Source organism: Talpa occidentalis, unplaced genomic scaffold (genome assembly GCF_014898055.3).
Source record: "Talpa occidentalis isolate TD23 unplaced genomic scaffold, MPIMG_talOcc4v2.1 talOcc4.16, whole genome shotgun sequence".
In the NCBI taxonomy this organism is placed as follows: domain Eukaryota; kingdom Metazoa; phylum Chordata; class Mammalia; order Eulipotyphla; family Talpidae; genus Talpa; species Talpa occidentalis.
In genome coordinates, this window is record NW_023601653.1 from 34,499,939 (window position 1) to 34,519,167 (window position 19,229).

Sequence of the window (19,229 nt, forward strand, 5' to 3'; positions counted from 1 at the left end):
TCCGTATTAATTTTAAATGAAGCTTTTATTGGAACAGAAGTACTGAAAATAGCTTCATGGTAGATCTTCAAGGCTTAGCAAAAATAGCAGATGTTTACCTGAATGTATTTATAGGGGAATATTCCAAATAAGGAGTGTTACACAGTGAAGCAGGGTGACATCACTGGAAAAATCCAGCTGTATTTACATGACTGCTGTTAGTTATTTATCTTTTCCTTGTGTGAGATCTTACAAAAACAAATTACTAATATGTCTTCCATTCCAAAGTTCATCTAAATAAGATGGAAATTGACTCACATTCTGAGTTCAGCTTTGCCCAGATTAGATGATGTATCAATAGGGAGAATGTTAAAATCTAAAACAGCTTTCCCAGAATATCTTTAAAGAAAACTATTTCTTTATTTTGCCGTTATTTTTAGTTTCTTCCACTCACTCTTGGCTGAATGAATTATATTGATAAGTAAAACCACATTCATTCAATCCAGCATTTATGGAGGGTCTATACTAAGGGTTGGGGCAATAAAAATAATACAAAGATGAAGGTAGTAGAATCTTTCCATCAAGGAATTTAAAATATATTAAGCCAAAAAGTTGTCATCTCATGGTAAAGATGGACAAATCCATTGTATCCATTAGGAATGCCTTTACAGTAAGAAACAGAAAATTCAATTAACAGTGGCTCAGGCAATAAATAATTTTAATTACTCATATCTAAGTTGCCTGTAGATGAGTGGTTCACGTGCACTAGTTCACAGTGTCCTGTCCCTTTGCTTTGCCGTCCTTGGCATGTAACTTCTGACCTTGGACTTTCTACCTCGTGGTTGCAAAACAGTTGCCACATCTCTGAGCATCATGTCGGCACTCAAGCAAAAAGGAAGAAGAGGCAGAGAGCTCTCCTTGAATGCCTATCCTTTTTATAAGGAAACACAAGCTTCCCTACTCAGTGCCTTGAACACATGGCAGAACTACACCATGTAACCATGCTGACCTGTAGGAAGGTATGCCAATGAGTAGTTTTTCCAACACCACAGTAGCAAGAATTGACATTGAGTCAGTCTGCCAATAATATCTGCATCTGTGTTAATTAAATAAGGCAGAAAGGAATCAGCTGCCAGAAAGGCAAAGGGCAACTTTTAATTTGGGACAAGGCAATCACAAGAATAGGACTTAAGCTAGGACTTACAGTAAGGAAGATTTAACAGAGGAGTTGGAGGCTATAGAAACAATTCCTAATAGAATAAGCAAAGGGAATGCGTGGGGTTATAAAATATTATGAGATGCCTGAGGAAGGAGAAAATGGCAGCATGGCATGACTGTTTTTACATGATCTTGAGAAACACAGTTCCATTTCCTCATTACATATAATGGCAACATTAATGGTGTCCATCCCATTTGATGGTTGTGAAGATTGAATGAGATAGTTTCTGTATACTCTTTAAATCCATGCTTCAGATAAGTTGATGTTGCTCGGCAAGTTTAGATATATTATTTTAGGTGGAAAACTATATCATTAATGTTTTCCTTTATATTTGAAGTTTGTGCCCAATAAATATTTGAAAAACAAATGAATGAATAAGTTAATTATTTGAGTATTTCATGACTCTAAAAATAAGAAAAACCAATGACATAGGGTAGCAGTCAAAATTTAAAATGAATAGGCTTATTTCAAACACAGAAAGGCAGCTAGCTTCAGAATAATAAACTGCTGTTGGAAATGCATATTTTACAACCTCTTTTCAGGACTGTTTAGCAAAGTTAACAAAAATCCCTCAAAAAGTCATAGATTTGACCCAGTAATCCTAATTCTATAAATTCTAAGAAAGTAATACCAGAAATGTATAAAGATGTTATAGGACAAACTAGAAAAAATATAAACATCCATCAATGGAATTATTAAATAACCTTGAAAATATTTCTGTAATGGTACCATATTTTGTCTAAGAAAACACATTATATATTAAATGAAAACAAGAAGATAACATTATAGTGAGAATAAGCCCAATTCTTTTAGAAACTAATAATACAAATAATATAGAACATCATTTGTGTGTGAGAAGTTAAGCCTGAGGAAAGATGCATAAAGTTTTAGTTCTTATCTTTGAGTGAAAATAAGAATAACGTGATTTGGGGGGCCCTATATTTTGAAATTTTCACAATGACTGAAAAAAGTAGTTTTCCTTTTTGGAAATGCAATCATCTTGAAACCAGTTTTTACAAGCACCAGTGCAGTGGCCTGAGGTTCCTGCTTGTTCACACATTCATCAGGCTGTCAACAGTCTGTCTTTGGATGTGAAGGCAGCAGGTGGTGTGGTGGAAGCAGGGAACCAAAAGCTAGCTGGTTCCAATCCTGTTTCTGGTGGTAACTTCCTTGTGTGGCCTTTGAGAAACTTGAATTGTAAAAGCTGCATGGATATTGATGCAGTATGGGTAAGTTTACTTCTTATGTAAGAAACTAGCATTGGGAGTCTTCATATGTGAAAACAAAATAGCGCCTATCAACTTAACTGTAAAGTATAAAGAAAATAACAAAAGATAAATACCCACATTTGGAATCAACATACACATACACACACACACACACACACAGAGCCAGGACTAGGGTGGGGGAAAAGGGACACAGAGGCCATAAGATCACGCATGCAGACTATCTGATTCTAACCCTATCACTAATTCCAAAAATGCCAAATGCCTGACCTCATCATGAAAGCAAGGACCTCCTTAAACCTGCACACTACAGGTCTCTCACCCTATTCCTGCCACCAGGTAAGGACACACACAGACACTGCACAGCAGTCTGCAAGTGAGAAAGCAATGGTTCCCTGGGAGGATTGTCCATTCCATCATGATTCCTTATCAAATATTTAGAAATGACAGAGTAGGTGCAGCAGACCTCTCCTTTTGCGCCTGCTGCTCCCCTCAGCAGTGTATTTCGTCAGTCTGCCTGTTCTGTTCCCTGCTCTGTCTCTGATGAATCCTCTCACCCTCGCACACATCTGGCCTATATCCCGGTTCTTGTATAAATAAATCTTAAAAAAATACCATTTTGTCTTGTAAAACATGATAAGGAGTGGTAGACCATTTCTCTTTACTCAAAGACTTCATTTTCCTTATTTTATTTTACTTTTCCCATTTTGCTTCTACACTGACATTATAGTTTCCTTGCCATGATGACCCCAGAATTCCCACATTAGAGTCCACAGGAACTCACTATAAAAGTTGCTATCCAATGATCCAGTGAAATCTTCATACTTCCTAACACCGGCTTCTATTCTACTTGATTTCATATCCTGCTTTTTCTTGATGTTTCCACACAAATTTAACAACCAACTCTGGGCACTGGAATTTGTTTTCCAGGTCTGGCAACCCCAAAGAATATTTCTTTTCACCTCTTGTTTGAAGGTTTTTGTTTTTTTTTTAAAGATTTATTTATTGATTTATACAAGCACTGGGGTACAATCAGAAGCGGGGGAGGGTGAGAGAATTCATCAGAGCCAGAGTGGAGAGCAGAACAGGCAGACAGACCGAAGACAATGCTGAGGGGAGCAGTGGGTGAGGCAGGAGAGGTCTGCATGCCATGTGGGACCCTGGCCCGATGCCCGGGATCGAACTGGTGCTACAGAGCCTGCGGGCAGCTTCGCACCCCAGTGCTCAACCGCTGCGCCACCAGGGAGGCCCTGGTTTGAAGGTTTTAACCCCTGATGCCCAGGGTAGCCTTTGGACTGGAGGAGGTGCTGCCATGATGAAATTTGCAGGAGTCTTACAAGGGTTAAGAGAATGATCTTACATGACCATTCTCTTTGGCACATTGGTGAACAGCAAGTGCTTTAGTGACAAAGCGTCAGCATGACCCCAAATCTAAAATTTAAATTTATTAACTGTGATATTCATCTTAGCGTTGAAGTCAAAAATCAACAGTTTAGCCTTATTGAATGAGCCTTTATTTGATAATACATCCAAGCGCTTGGCCATTCTTATAAACTAAAGTAGGTCACTCTGACATACATAACCAGAAGTTATATTCACATTGCCATTTCAGGCCTAGTTTTTATTTCAATAAGAAATTTCCAAGACACTCTATTGTCCAAAACGTTATTCAATGCTGAAAGAAGCTACTCATTTATATGACTCGGCTATTAAAAAGCAAAAAATCTTGCCTTTTGTGGCAACACTAATGGGACTTGAGGTGATTATGCTAAGTGAAATAAGTTAGAAAGTGAAAGAAAATTACTGTGTAATTTCATTCATATGTGTAATATAAATAACCGAAGCAAACAAACTGGAAAAAATACAATAAAAATAGCTCTTCGGCTCTAGGAAAATAGGGTGGTTACCTGAGGGGAAAGGACAAAGGCCATTGGGGGTCCATTTAATGGGGTGATACACTGGAACTTTGGCAGAGGGTGAGTGAACCATGTACACAAATCAAGGTTTGAAGCTATACTCCCAAAATATACAGTTTTGTAAACAAATGGCAAGCCAATAAATTTTGATTAAAAGAAGTTTATATCTCATAGAATTATATATTGAAAACTACCTCTAAAACATAGACATTTAATTATAAATACTGCAGGCAAAGAAAAAGTACTCCTAGAATAGAAATCTGAATGGTCTAGCCCCAGGGTTTATAATAGCTATAACCTCAAAAGGGAAGCTATCTTCCTCTGCATTGGGTAAAATATATCTATAGAGAGAAAGAGAAGACAATATAATGTCTAAGATCCCATTTCTGACTTGTTTCTTTTTTTTCTTTCCTTTTTTTTTTTTTTTGTGGGACCCTCGCCGGCAGCCGGGGAACGAACCCACGCTGCAGAGGTTGCGGGCAGCCCCGCAGCCCAGCGCTCAACCACTCCCACCAGGGGAGGCCCCATGACTTGTTTCTTAATTGTTATCTGGCAAGTGTTTGAAAAAAGTATAACATTGTGTTTGGAAGTAATTATAAAATCACTTCCCAATCATTGCCATTATATGCAGTCATTTAATTGTTGTGTAATATTCCCAGTTCCTAAAACTATATATTGGTTAAAGTCTCACAAAATATGACTTCTTCTACATAGCTTCTACATGCAATTTGCTCATCACTGCTTAATGGAGTATCTAACATAGTATTTTAAGAATCACAAAAGGACATCTGTGAAAATATTATTTTTTTAAAGATTTATTTATTTATGCATAAAAGAGCTGGGGTACAGGCCAGATATGCGGGGGTGGAGGAAGATTCATCAGAGACAGAGTGGGGAGCAGAACAGGCAGACTGACTGAAATACACTGCTGAGGGGAGCAGCAGGCGAGGCAGGAGAGGTCTGCTGCGCCATGTGGGTTTCTGCCTGGCCGACTGGGGATTGAACTGTGCTGCAGAGGCTGCGGATTGCTTCATGGTGCGGTGCTTAACACACTTGCGCCACCAGGGAGGCCCCGAAAATATTATTCTTTATAAAGTTTTATTAATTTAACAAATTACATTTGCAAAGACAGCTGTTTTAAGCTGGTGTTGCTTATGTATTGTAATTCAGTAATTCTTTTAGCATTATCCTTCATTAGATTCAAAGGGAGCTCCACATATTCTAATATTTTTTCTTTGCTGTGAGACAAAGGAGTTAATGAAGAGGGTGACAATTATGTCAGTTGTACAAGCTTTCTGTTCAGCAATGTGGACAAGACAAATCGACTCAAAGTTTTCTGATAAATAGTCTCTCAATTTGGGAACCACAATCTACTCTGCCACACCTCCACACCATCTGTTTTTACCCTCATGTCTATAGGATGAAAGCCAAAACTTTCTACAAATATAAGAAAGATGTGGGAGAAAAAGGAGTTCAATCATAATACATTTGAAAAAAATATTATCATGAATTATCAGCATTATTATAGGGATCTTTAGTCTGTGTACGTACATACATACATACAAACATACATATACATAGAGAGAGAGATTCAAATGGTTATGGAGATTAAGAAGTCTGAAGATGAGTGTGTGACAAGCTGGAGACACAGAAGAATCAATGATATAAGTTCCAGTCTGAGTTTGAATCCTAAAGCAAGAGAAGCTTGAGGAAATAAGCAGAGAACAAATACCCAGCAATATGACAGATAAGCCGAGACAGAAAATTCTCTCTTATTCTGCCTTTCTACCCTACTCAGACTTGCAACATATTGGATAGGCCCACCCACCCTCGGGAGGGAAGTACCTTTACTCAGTCAACCAATTCAAATGTTAGCTCATTCAGAAACACCCTCACAGGCACACCCAGAGTAATGTTTAACCAAATACCTGGACACCTCACTTCATGGCACAACAGGTTAACACATAAAATTAATCATTGCAATAGGTCTTAAGGTTTTAGAATTCAATTCTGTTCATTTATAGCTAAGGAAGCAGAACTCCTGAGAGATAGAGTGACTAGCCAACTTATACAAATAGTAGAACATCCAAGATCAAACTTAAATCTTTACATTTATGTATATTACTACACAATAATATAAATTATGCATTAAACAGATGCATGTTTACATCTATTATAATAAATGAAATATGTACTATATTATTTTACAATAATTTTATTCAACTCTCATTCTATGCCACAGTAGTTCTTTTTAAAAGCTGCCATTAAAACTAATTTAAATATGCATGTTAATACGTCCTCTGTGTGTGTGTGTGTGTGTCTGTCTGTCTGTCTGTTGTCTGTCTGTAGGAGGAGAGTGACATGACTTAACAGACATGTGATCTTGGGAAAGCCATTAATATTCTTGAGCATCAACTTCCTTGTTAGTAAATGAGGATAATTATATCTACGTCATAAATTTGTTGAAAAGATTAATTGGGTCAATGTGTTGAGGGTAAGCACTTACAATCTGGGACATAGCCAGTGCTACCTCAGTGGTAGCTCTTATTACTATTGATAGAAATCCTTGTAGGGCCTCCCTGGTGGTGCGGGTGTCTGAGTACTGCACTGTGAAGCTGTCTGCAGCCTCTGCAACGCGGGTTCGATCCCAGCCGGCTGGCGAGACTCCCACATGGCAGAGCAGACCTCTCCTATCTGGCCCACTGCTCCCCTCAGCAGTGTATTTCATCAGTCTGCCTGTTCGGCTTCCCGCTCTGTCTCTGGTGAATCCTCTCACTCTCCCATGCATCTGGCCTGTATCCTGGTTCTTGTATAAATAAATAAATCTTTAAAAAAAAATCCTTGTATATTCAAGTTCTCCTCATCCTGCTTCTGAGCTTCATCTTCTTTTTGTCCTAATGCCTAGTGTGTCACCTGGTTCCTGTCTCACTTTGATACCATATCTCATTCTGTCAGTGCTCAGGGATTTCACAATCAAGCCCTGTAGCCACAGCATGGAAAGGAAAACAATGTGTCTGGAATGGGTAAAGAAAAAGTGATTTAAACAAGTCAGGAGAGCTTAGCAGCATCCAGATCATATACCCCAGATATCGTATTATTGCTCCTCTTTGTTAGGTTTGGGGCTTTTCTTTTAGCAAAGAAAACAAACCCTCGTGTGTACCTGTAGTCACTACAGTCTTGAGTTGTGACTCCAACAGCATGCCCCGGACATGGGTGTATGTTTCCAGATGCTTGTTGTTCCCTTAGGGAGAAAAGGTTACCTGAATGGTAGGGAGACCAGAGTATCTGGGGTTTCTGTGTTTTATTCATATCACTGTGACCATTAGCTTCTTCCGAATCATCTGCTAGGATGTTATTCATGATGAGCTGCTAAGAAAAGGACTGCAGAGCCTCCGGCCATGCAGCGACCTGCCAAGCAGGTAGCCTCGCTGCGTTCTGTCCCAGGACCTTCCTGCTGTGGGACAAAGACGAGTGACATGGATTATTTTGGCTCTGTAAATTTGCCTGCCAGAATAGGGACTGGGCTTATTTTATTTTTTAAAAGATTTATTTATTTATGCATACAAGAGCTGGGGTACAGGCCAGAGGTATGGGGGTGAAAGGATTCACCAAAGACAGAGTGGGGAACGTAACAGGTGGATCTACTAAAATACACTGCTGAGGGGAGCAGTGGGCGAGTCAGGAGAGGTCTGCTGCGCCTTGTGGGTAGTTCCCTAGCAGGGGATCTAACTTGTGCTGCAGTAGCTGTGGATTGCTTCGTAGTGCTGATGCCTAACCCCTTGCGCCACCAGGGAGGACCCTGGGCTTATTTTATAAAAACGCTTCTCTTTTCTGACATGATTTACACATCAAGCATTTGGAGTGTTGTTTTTTTCTGACCAACAAGGATATTTTCTGTTGTTTATTTCTCAGAAAGAGTCAACTTTCTGTTACTTAGCAAAAATTTGATATACATAGGAATCCTATACTTACCCAGAAAAACGTATATGTCCATGGTGTGAAAAAAATCAGTGCTGTAGTACCCATGGGGCCTCCCTGTGGCGCAAGGGGTTAAATATAAGCACTATGAAGCTATCTGCAGCCACTGCAGCACATGGCACAGCAGACCTCTCCTGTCTCGCCTGCTGCTCCTCTCAGCAGTGTATTTCAGTAATTTGCCTGTTCTGCTCCCCACTCTGTCTCTGGTGAATCCTCTCACCTCCCACACCTCTGGCCTGTACCCCAGTTCTTGTATGCATAAATAATCATTTAAAAAAATAAAAAAAGATAAACCGTTTTTTAGAAGGACTAAACTTGAGATGCTTAGAGCTCGATAAAAATCTTTAACTCATGATGAGGAATTAAAAATGACACACCCAAGTATTACAAAAGATGACACTGTGCTGTGCTGATGTGCCTAGATTTGAGTGTGTTTTACCTAATCTAGGTACATATAACACATATGATATGTGTATACACATCTAACATATACAGGCACAGACTTGCCCCCCCTGACTAAATGGTGTAGTTTGGTCTGTAGGTACATTTGTTGAGGTTCGGTGAGTGGGTCCCTCTGAGGAAGATTTCAGCAGAGTCCCCACTCATTGGCACACAGCAAAAGGTTTGCATAGACACAATGCAACTTTAAAAAGTTGCATTTTTAAAAGGGTAAATTTATTAAGAAAAAGAGATGCCTGCATAGACATAGGCAATGTAGTCTTTGGGCAGATTCAGAGCTTTTGGAGAGCAAGGGGTGGAATTACTTTGTGGAATTTATTTCACTTTGCAGTCAGGTTGGGCTGGTTTTCTGTAACTGATAATCTTTTGCCCCAGCTCCAAATCCTGGAAACTTTTATAGCCTGTTTAATGACTCATTTGTCATCCTTACCCCCAGCCACAATTAACTTCTACCTCCTTCCATTAAACTGGAACATCTGTGAAAATAAAATGAATGTGTTTAGGTGTGGTCAGGGAGATACATGGACCTTACATTTCTCATCTGCAACTTGTACTTACTCTACCCAAACTCTGAGGCTGCTGTTTGCTCTTTTCTCTTTCCTTCCATTTGTTTGTTTGGCAAAAATATGTTGAGCATCTACTGACATGTCAGGAACTTGGTGGGCACTGGGGTGAATGAGACAAGCATGGCTTACTCCTCAATTTGCTAACATTCAGACAGCAAATATATATATATGGAGTCAATAGAGATTATACTATATACTAAGGAAAGAGAGTGTTGTTAGAGATTATTATAAGACCCCTGAACGAAACAAAGACCTATGAAAAAACAAACATATATATAGAGTCATTAGAGATTACAATAGGTAAAGGGGGTATCATCAGAAATTGTAATTAGGTCTAGGAAAGGAACATAAAGGGTTCTAAGATGAGACTATGATGAGGCTAGAAGCAATGATACTATAATAGTATAAATGATAGTACATTGAACTTGATGCTGACAGTGGTGACAGATGAAAATGAGATTTCTTGTGTTTTTTTGGGGCAGAATTTGCACATCTTGAATATAAGCAAGAGTGGTGGATGAGGGAAAGGAAGAATTCACAGGTGCTTTCCAACTTATTACCTACTGTATGTGGATGATTGGCAGTTCTATGTGCAAAAAATGGAAAATTTGGAAAAATAACAGGATTAAGAATAGTCAGAAGAAATTTTGGAAACATTAAATTTGAGATTCTTTTTCAACATCCTGATGGAGTTATTAGGTAATTAGCAGTAAGTTATGTGTCCATGGAACTCAAGGGAAAGACTTGGGCTAGAGATAAGCATTTGGAACACTTCAGCCTATAAAGAGTGTGGAAAGCTTAGAAATGGACAATATTTCCTAAAGGAAGAGCATAAATAGAAAAACAGAAAATGTTCAGGAAAAAAATCCTAAGTACTGTTGGCATTTAGAAATTGGATAGAAAAAAAAATCAGCAAATGAAATGAGAAAGAACATCACTAAGGTCAGAAGAATGCCTGCAGAATATGATGCCACAGATACCAACAGGAGAAAGTTTCAAGAAAAAAAAATAGTCAGCTGTAACCAATTTTTGCTGAGAATTAGATAAAGATATAGAGTGTCTATTGGACCTAGCAAAATGGAGGTCATTGGTGATCTTAGTAAGATTGATTTCTCTCAATTATTAGAGACAATGTCAGATAAGAGTGGTTGAAGAATGATCTAGAGATAAAGATGAGGAAGAGAAAATAGATTTGCTTAAAAATATTTCATGTGATGGGATACAAAACAAAGGCCACTAAAGGAAAATGTGGTCTTTTAAGGGTTTTTCAAGATGACTTATGCATGTTTATATGCTTATAGGAATAATCCAGTAATGAGGGAAAAACTGATGGTCCAGAAGAGGAAGAGGAAGAAAGGAAGAAAATTCTTAAGAATTTTCAGAAGAGGAAGAAAATTCTTAAGAATACAGCAGGGGGTAGGAGTATAAATGGAATGGAGGAATTCATTTTTGATAAAGGCAGCAAAGGACTGTAGAGGCAAAGATGGTGGCTTAATAGCCGTTACATGTCCCACATATACAGTTCTTTGCATATATTAAATGTTCAATAAGTATTTGTTGAGCAAATCAAGTAAATATCTATTCTAAGCCAGGGAAGCAAACAGGTCCAAAGAAAGAGTAAAGAGTAGACAAGAACAAAGAGAAGGACATTGAGTTTATTCATACTCCTTGTGTAGTCATTTTGCATTTTATAGTGTGTTCTTTGTGATCATGATCAACTTAATTATATTTTGTTTAAATCAAACTGGATTTTTTTAAATTTTATTTTATATATTTTTATATCATTTTTCATTTTTGCACAATGTATGCATTTCCATCTTGGTTATAGTCCCCATACAATTCCCACCCCCCTTGTTTTGATCCTACCCCCATCTCCCCCTCTGTAGTGTGTCTCTGGTTTATAGTTGCTTGTTGATTTTGATTTTTACTTTATTATAATTAGTCTTCTTCCTGGTCCCTTAATTAGGTTTTCTAAATTTCTGCTATGAGTGAGACCATCCTGTATTTTTCTTTTTCTTTCTGGCTTATTTCGCTGAGCATGATCCCTTCCAGCTCCATCCATGTTGCTGCAAATTGTATGAGCTGATCTTTTCTGATTGCTGAGTGATATTCCGTTGTGTATATGTACCACATCTTCTTGATCCAGTCATCTATTTTGGGGCATTTGGGTTGTTTCCATAGCTTAGCTATTGTAAATAGTACTGCTATAAACATAGGGGTGCAGGTGCCCTTTTGAATTAATGTTTTCAGTGTCCTCTGGGTAAATACCTAGAGTGGAATTTCTGGATCATATGGAAGCTCCATCTTTATCAGACTGAGAAATCTCCACACAACTGTCCATAGTGGTTGGACCTCAAACTGGATTTTTTAAAGGCGGAGACACAGTCTTTATGGCATTTCATTTAGTTTTAGCTTACTTGGTGTGTATGATGATTCCTTAAAAATGTAAACTCAAGAAAAAAAGATCTTTTCTACCTTGATAATTCATCTTCAGACCCATGACAAGTCTAATGTATTTGTTAAAAGGCATGTAATTTTTCTCAGTTTTCATGATTACATTTAGTGCTACTGATTATATTCAACCTACTGATTATATTCAACCAAAACGTATGTTTGCAAATCATGTGTCAGTTTTGCCTTAATGGTATGAATGGGCACTTGGTAACATCTAATTCACAGTCATAGAGTCATTGTTTACAAGACAAGAAAAACTAACATAAAAGTCTGTGGATACTGGTGAAGCGCACAGACATATTCCTATGTCAGGGTGTTCAGATGTAATGGGAGACAGATTATCTGTTATTTAAAGTCTACAAAATACATTTCCATTAGTGGCTTGCTAGGAAATCATTGAAGATTGATCTCATTTCATATTATTCTGTTCTGAAGCTATTCTAGCTCTTTGATTATTTACTTGAACTTCTTGAGATTTCAAGTCATATTCCTCAGGAGTCAAGATATTTTTTGAAATTTGCTGTTGAACAATTTGCTTTCCTTAAAATACATACTTGCAGCATTTGCAAATTGAGCACTGTAAAGAAAGCACATCTAAGATACATTTGCTCACCAGAAATATTTAAGATTTTTGTTTTCTTTTTATATCAATAATGATACCACTAATGTTAATAAATCATAACTTTTCATTATACTTTAAATAAAAGGAATGATAAATTTTGAGATTCTCATATTTTTCTCCAGTTTAATGCAATACAAACAGAAATGATATATATATATACACCTTAATGGAGTGCATGAATAATAAATGTTGCAGTTATATCTTTATCATATGATGACCAAAAAAATTGAAACTTTCTGAAGAAATTTGATGTGTTAATAACAAACATGATTTTTTTTCCACACATTCGATGGGCGAAAATTTATTTTTTAAATCTAGAGTTACTGTGAAATTTCCATTTGTGGCTTGTTAGGAAGTCATTGAAGATTGATCTCATTTCACATTATTCTGTTCTGAAGCTATTCCAGCACTTTGATTATTTACTCAAACTTCTTGAGTTTTCAAGCCATATTTTACAATATTCATTATATTTAGAATAAATTTCACTTGGGGAATGTAAAATCTAATTTACAGTCATTCTCCCTCTCCCTGAGGGATATGTTCCAAGACCCCCAGCAGATGCTTGAAACCACAGAGTACCAAACGTTATTTTTTTCCTAGCTCACATATGTGTGACAAAGTTTACTTTGGAAATTAGGCTCAGTAAGAAATTAAGAAGAATAACTAATAATAAAATAGAACACATATTACAACATACAGTAATAAAAGTTTTGTGAATATGGTCTCTCAAATATCTTTTTATATGTATTATTTTCCCACCATGGTTGATCAGAGATAACAGACTGGAGAAATTCAAATTCAGATAAAGAAAGACTATTACTATTTAAGTGAGTGGGTAAGAAAGACACCCCCAAGGAAGGGTCACTTAGACAGACCTAAATGACAAGAAAGAAGGAACATTGAAAAAGAGACAGAGAACAGTAGCATGTTAGAGTATATGATATCCCAAAAGTCAAAAGAAACCCATGTCGCCCTACCCATACAGCGTATGGGATAGGACTTGCATTATAACAGAGACAGATTGACAGTCTCCTGAAGTCCACCTCCTCACACACACAAGCACACCTACTATCACCTTCTATACCTTCTATTCTTCCACCCTGATATCTGCTGAGAATAACTAGATCAACTTTTTCTCGTAAACACAGTTCTTTCAGTTTTGCATGTTACATGCAGGAAAGAAGTCTGTTCTTGCTCTCTGGGCATCTGTTCTGGGGTCTCCTATGCTCCAAGTTGTCTTAACTCTTGGTGATATTGGCCCATGTCTGTAATGGGTTTCTAGGACTGATGTTAATGCCACAGAGACCTGTACCACTGACATTGTTCTCTGATGACTGATAATGTTCAAGGCCCCAGTCTCCATATTGAGGGCTGCTTAGCTGCTTGGGCCCTCCGTGGGCATTCCTATCCTGCCTCATGCCCACCTTTCTTGTGTGTTCCTTGATTATGTCTGAGCCCCCAAATGAAGGTTTACTTTATTCTGCCTTTTTTTAAAAAAAGATTTATTTATCAGGCCTCCCCGGTGGTGCAGCGGGTTGAGCACAGCACTGTGAAGCTGTCCACAGCCACTGGAGTGCCAATTCGATTCCCGGTTAGCCAGGGAGATTCCCACATGGTGCAGCAGACCTTTCCTGTCTCTCCTGCTGCTCCCCTCAGCAGTGTACTTCGGTCTTTCTGCCTGTTCTGCAACCCGCTCTGTCTCTGGTAAATTCTCTCACCCTCCCTCATCTCTGGCCTGTACCCCATTGCTTGTATAAATAAATAAATCTTTTAAAACACTATGCATACAAGTGCTGGGGTACAGGCCAGAGATGCGGTGGGTGAGAGGATTCACCAGAGATAGAGTGGGAAGCAAAACAGGCAGATGTACTGAAACAGCTGCTGAAGGGAGCAGTGGGCAAGTCAGGAAGGTCTGCCATGCCATTTGGGCCACCTCCCTGCCCAGGGGCCGAACCCGTGCTGCAGTGGCTGGGGATAGCCCCACGGTGCTGTGCCTCAACCCCTGCACCACCAGGGAGGCCCTTATTCTGCTTTTTAATCTCTGGCTTGATTTCCCCAGAATTTTGACACAAGTATAAACCTATATTACACTTTTTTCTTCTTCTATTTCACTCTAGTCCATAGTCCTTGAATCCCTCTTTTGGGCCTGAACCCTCATTTCTCCTAGCAGTAGTTTGGTCCCAAGAAGCTCCTTAGTCTTTCATGTCAATGGAAGAGTCACATAATTACTTTTAGCTCATAGATAGGCCATGTAGTCAGGCCACACTCTCCTAAATCTCCGGTGGACAACCATTATTTTATGCCATGGTCATTTGCATAATAGTTTTGATTTTGGCAACTAAGTTTCTCAACAAACATCTTTTACAAAAGATTTTCCAATAATATCATTATATGTAGATTTAAAAAAATCCATGTATGATTTCAGAAGCGCTCTTGTGTCTAAAAGGTGGCCTAGAGATAACATATTCAACTGAACTAGTAACACTTTCTCCCTCATCTCTCAAATTTTCTTAAATAGTTCATTAGCAAAGAATTACGATTATCTTGTGACATACTATAGAAGTTAACATATATATATAAGATTCAATGTAAAGGGTGGTCTAAATGAGAGATGACAGAAAAGTTTTCCAAGAGACAAAGCATGGCTTTCCATACTAAGCAGAATAAGTCTAGTCTTCTTGACTCCTGCAGAATTAATTTAAATTAATTTAAATTAATTAATTTTAGAATAAAAAGTCTGGTTACAAGTCCTGGTTCTGCCACTTATTGGTTGCTACTTAATTTTTTTTGAATTTCAGTTTCCTTATCTGTGAGATAGTGCCAAAAATATCTGCCCCGTTTAATATTAACAAATAATGATTGATAACATTCATTGAATGCATAATAGGTTCCAAATAACATGCTAACCATCTTAGCAGCATTATCTCAATTGCCTTAACAACCTTCCAAAGCAGGTACAAAAAGCTAAGCATGAACACAAAACCTGCACACGGGCTCTTACAACTTTATCACAATTGCCAAAACTTGGAAGCAACCATGATATCCTTCAGTAGATGAACGGGTAAATAATTTTAGCACTTCCAGACAATGGAATATTATTCCATGCAAAAAAAAAACCCAAACTGTCAAACTTTGGAGGCAACTTAAATGCATATTACTGAGTGAAAGCAGTCAATCTAAAAAAAGCTACAGATGATATGCTTTCAATTATATGACATTCTGGAAAAGGCAAAACTATGGAGGCTGTAAAAGCATCAGTGAATTCCACGGGTCAGGGAGAGATGAAAAGATGGAGCACAGAAGATTTTTAAAGCAGTTAAATATTCTGTGACACTATAAATGTGGATGTATGTCATTACACATTTGTTCAACCCCACAGTATAGCACAAGGTGCTTTATGCAGTCCGTGGCTTTGGGTGACTGTGATTGTCAGGGTAGATCCATCAGTTCTGGGAAAGCACCACTCTCCTGAGTTTATGGTGTTTAGAGACAGGATCCATGTGGAAAATCTCTTCACTGTCTGCCTAATTTTGTTATGAACCTAAAACTGCTCCAAAAAGAAAGAAAAATAAAGTCTAGAGTGTTAGAAACAACTGACCTTGAGAGAGGTCAAATAACAAGCCCAAAGTCATCTATCTGTTAAAGTGAAAGAGCTCTGCTTCAGTTGCAGACCATCTGACTCTGAATTGTTGCACTTAAGTGGTGGGGATAATGTTCAAATGTACCTGAGTGATATATACTCTGAAATCACTGTGGTTATTTTCCTTTGAGACATGTGGTTGAAACCAGCCATTTCTCAAAAAAGAGTCACTGCATTCTTGGTAACTGTCATTGGTATTGTTTTCCCGATAGATATATATATATAAAGTTGAAGTATATATATATATATATATATATATATATAGAGAGAGAGAGAGAGAGAGAGAGAAATTTTACATTTTAAAAATCTTGGAAATTAGCCCAACAATATAACTTTTTTTAAATTTATTTATTTATTTATACAAGCACTGGGTACAGTCAGAAGCACGGGAGGGTGAGAGAATTCACCAGAGCCAGAGCGGGTAACAGAACAGACAGACTGATGAAATACACTGCTGAGGGGAGAAGTGGGCAGCAGGAGAGATCTGTCACGCCACGTGGGACCCTTGCCGGTGGCCGGGGATCGAACCGCAGCCCAGCGCTCAACTGCTGCACCATCAGGGGAGGCCCCCAACAATATAACATTTTGTTCAAATCTCAGTACTCATAATTATGTTATTATCTATGTATCACTTTATAGACCTTAGCACATTTACATCATTATAATAAAATTATACATATTTTGCATTTGCTTTTTTCAACTGATACTAAATTATACACTTGCTTGACCCATTCATTTGAAAGACATTTACTTAGTGTCTGTCACAAGCCTGGCATTGTCTAAACTGTGGATCATGAGAAAGCAGAACAGTTTATAGTTTATATCCTGCCATCTTGAAAAATACAACCTATTAGGGAGGGAGTATTATATATCAATGATAAAAAGTGCTATGGAAAAAAATTAAGCAGGGTCAGGAGGCAGATATTGACAGACAAACTGGAATTTTAAAATAGTCTGATAGGGAAGACATCTCTGAAAAGGTAGTGTTTGAGTAGAGACCTGAATGAAATGAGGGTGTGAGTGCTGCTGATATTTTGTGAGGGGCGTTATAAACAGTGAGACAGTACGTGTAAAGGTCCTGAGGGTGGCGGGAACTTGGTATGTTCAAAGAGCAGCAAGGAGACCTGAATGAAAGGGGTAGGATAAGGGGAAGAGTGGTGGAAGATGGCAGCTGGGGAAGGATGGAGCCGGGAGGAGAATGGGTTAGGGAGAACACATAGGGCCTCCAAAGGGTTTTTAGGAGAATATTGACATGAAATGATTTATGGTTTAAAAATTACTCTGGTGGCCTCTTTGGTGGTGCAGGGGTTAAAGTCTCAGCACTATCAAGTTATTGCCAGCACTTAGGCATCACTTTGATCCACCACCAGGGAGCTACCCACATGGCACAGCAGACCTTTCCTGTCTCACCTGTTGCTCTCCTCAGCAGTGCATTTCAGTGGATCCACCTGTTCTGCTCCCCACTCTGTCTCTGGTGAATCCTTTCACTCCCCACACCTCTGACCTGTACCCCAGTTCTTAGATGCATAGATAAATGAAAATAAATCTATAAAAAAATCACTCTGGCTTTTTGCAGAAAGTAAAAGTATGGGAGGCAGAGTGGAAACAGGGAGACTGGTTAGGAGACTGTTGCCTTAGTCCAAGTGAGAGGTGACGAGAGGTAGGGCAGTGATGGTACAGAGGGCAAGAAATGATCTAGTTCTGAATATTCAAAACTAAAGCTGATTGAATTGTGAGTAAGAAACAAAAAGAGAAAGAAAAATGTGGCATCCCAGAAGCCTGGAAGGGGAATAGGATCAGGATACACAAGGAAATCATGTGTCAGAGGCTATTGATAGGTCAAGCAAGATGAAGACTTAGGATTGACCCCTAGATGTAGCAACCTTGATTTATTTTTTTTTGGGGGGGGTAATAGAAATGAATGCAGGGGAATGGGAGGTAGAATAAAAAAATTGGAAACATAACATGGACTATTCTTTTGAGAGTATTGAAAAGGACTGATAGCTATATAAAGAGGTCTTTCAGTGTGTTTGGCTTTTGTTTTAATATGAGAAAAAATTACAGCACATGAAGATCAAGAGATCTGATAGAGCTTGAACTAATGGTGCAGAAAAGGAAGGCAGAATTAGAATTAGACAACTACCTCCTATTGATATACCATAATTTATGTGTGCTTTTTTGCGTTGATGCTCATGTAAGATTTTCTGATTTTTTGCTATAATGTTGCAAAGGCAATCTTTGCATCTATTTTTTTATTCATTGAAATCATTTCTTTTTTTTTTTTTATTTTACACAAGAACCAAGGTACAGGCCAGATGTGTGGGAGGGTAAGAGGAGTCACCAGAAGCAGAGTGGGTAATAGAACAGGCAGACTGACGAAATACACTGCTGAGGGGAGCAGCGGGCAAGGCAGGAGAGGTCTGCTGCACCATGTGGGACCCTCACCGACCAGCCAGGATTGAACCGGTGCTGCAAAGGCTGTGGACAGCCTCCCAGTGTGGCGCTCAACTGCCTGCGCCGCCAGGGGAGGCCCTGAAATCATTTCTTTATGATAAATATTCAGGAGATGAATTACTGGATCAAAGATCATGAACATTTTTTAGACTCTCAACAGTGCTCTATTGCTTTAAAAATCAGTTTGTCATGCCACCAGCAAGGAATAAATAATTAAGTTTTATTGCAATTGTGCTAGAGTTATGCCACATATCTGTAAGTCATAATTCATGAAATCTCTATAGTGTTTCAACTATCTTATACTCGACAGAAATTGTCTACATTATCTTAATCTCTTTCCAAATATTTCATACCAAATATTTCACTAATAATGATGATAATTACAACAATCATTTATCTGAAATCTGTGTTAAACCATATGGTGTGACAGGGGGAAAATCATCAATTCTGGAATCAGACCAACCTGCATATAAATCCCAGATTTAATTCTTGGGCTTTAGTCAGGTCACTTAAATTTCCCCGTCAGTTAGAAGATTAATAATAATCACTGTTTTTTTTTTTTTTTAACTCACAGTGCAAATTGAAATGATATATCTATAAAGTCCCTAGCACCAACTAGGATAATTTCAGAGGAAATAGTGGAACTTTTAGAAGGACTTTATATTTACCATGAATGTATCCTGTAAACATATATGTTTTTAAAGGGCAGAAAGAAA

The 19,229-nt window shown here is 38.2% G+C and overlaps 1 protein-coding gene across 1 annotated transcript in view; it reads left to right on the plus strand.

The window, feature by feature from the left end:
• Nucleotides 1–19,229, plus strand: part of PTPRR (protein tyrosine phosphatase receptor type R) — a 245,899-nt gene that overhangs the window by 82,301 nt on the left and 144,369 nt on the right. The window contains exon 3 of the mRNA XM_054696760.1: nt 2,209–2,427. Coding sequence (XP_054552735.1) covers nt 2,209–2,427 — 219 coding nt within the window. The remainder of the gene's footprint in view (nt 1–2,208; nt 2,428–19,229) is intronic.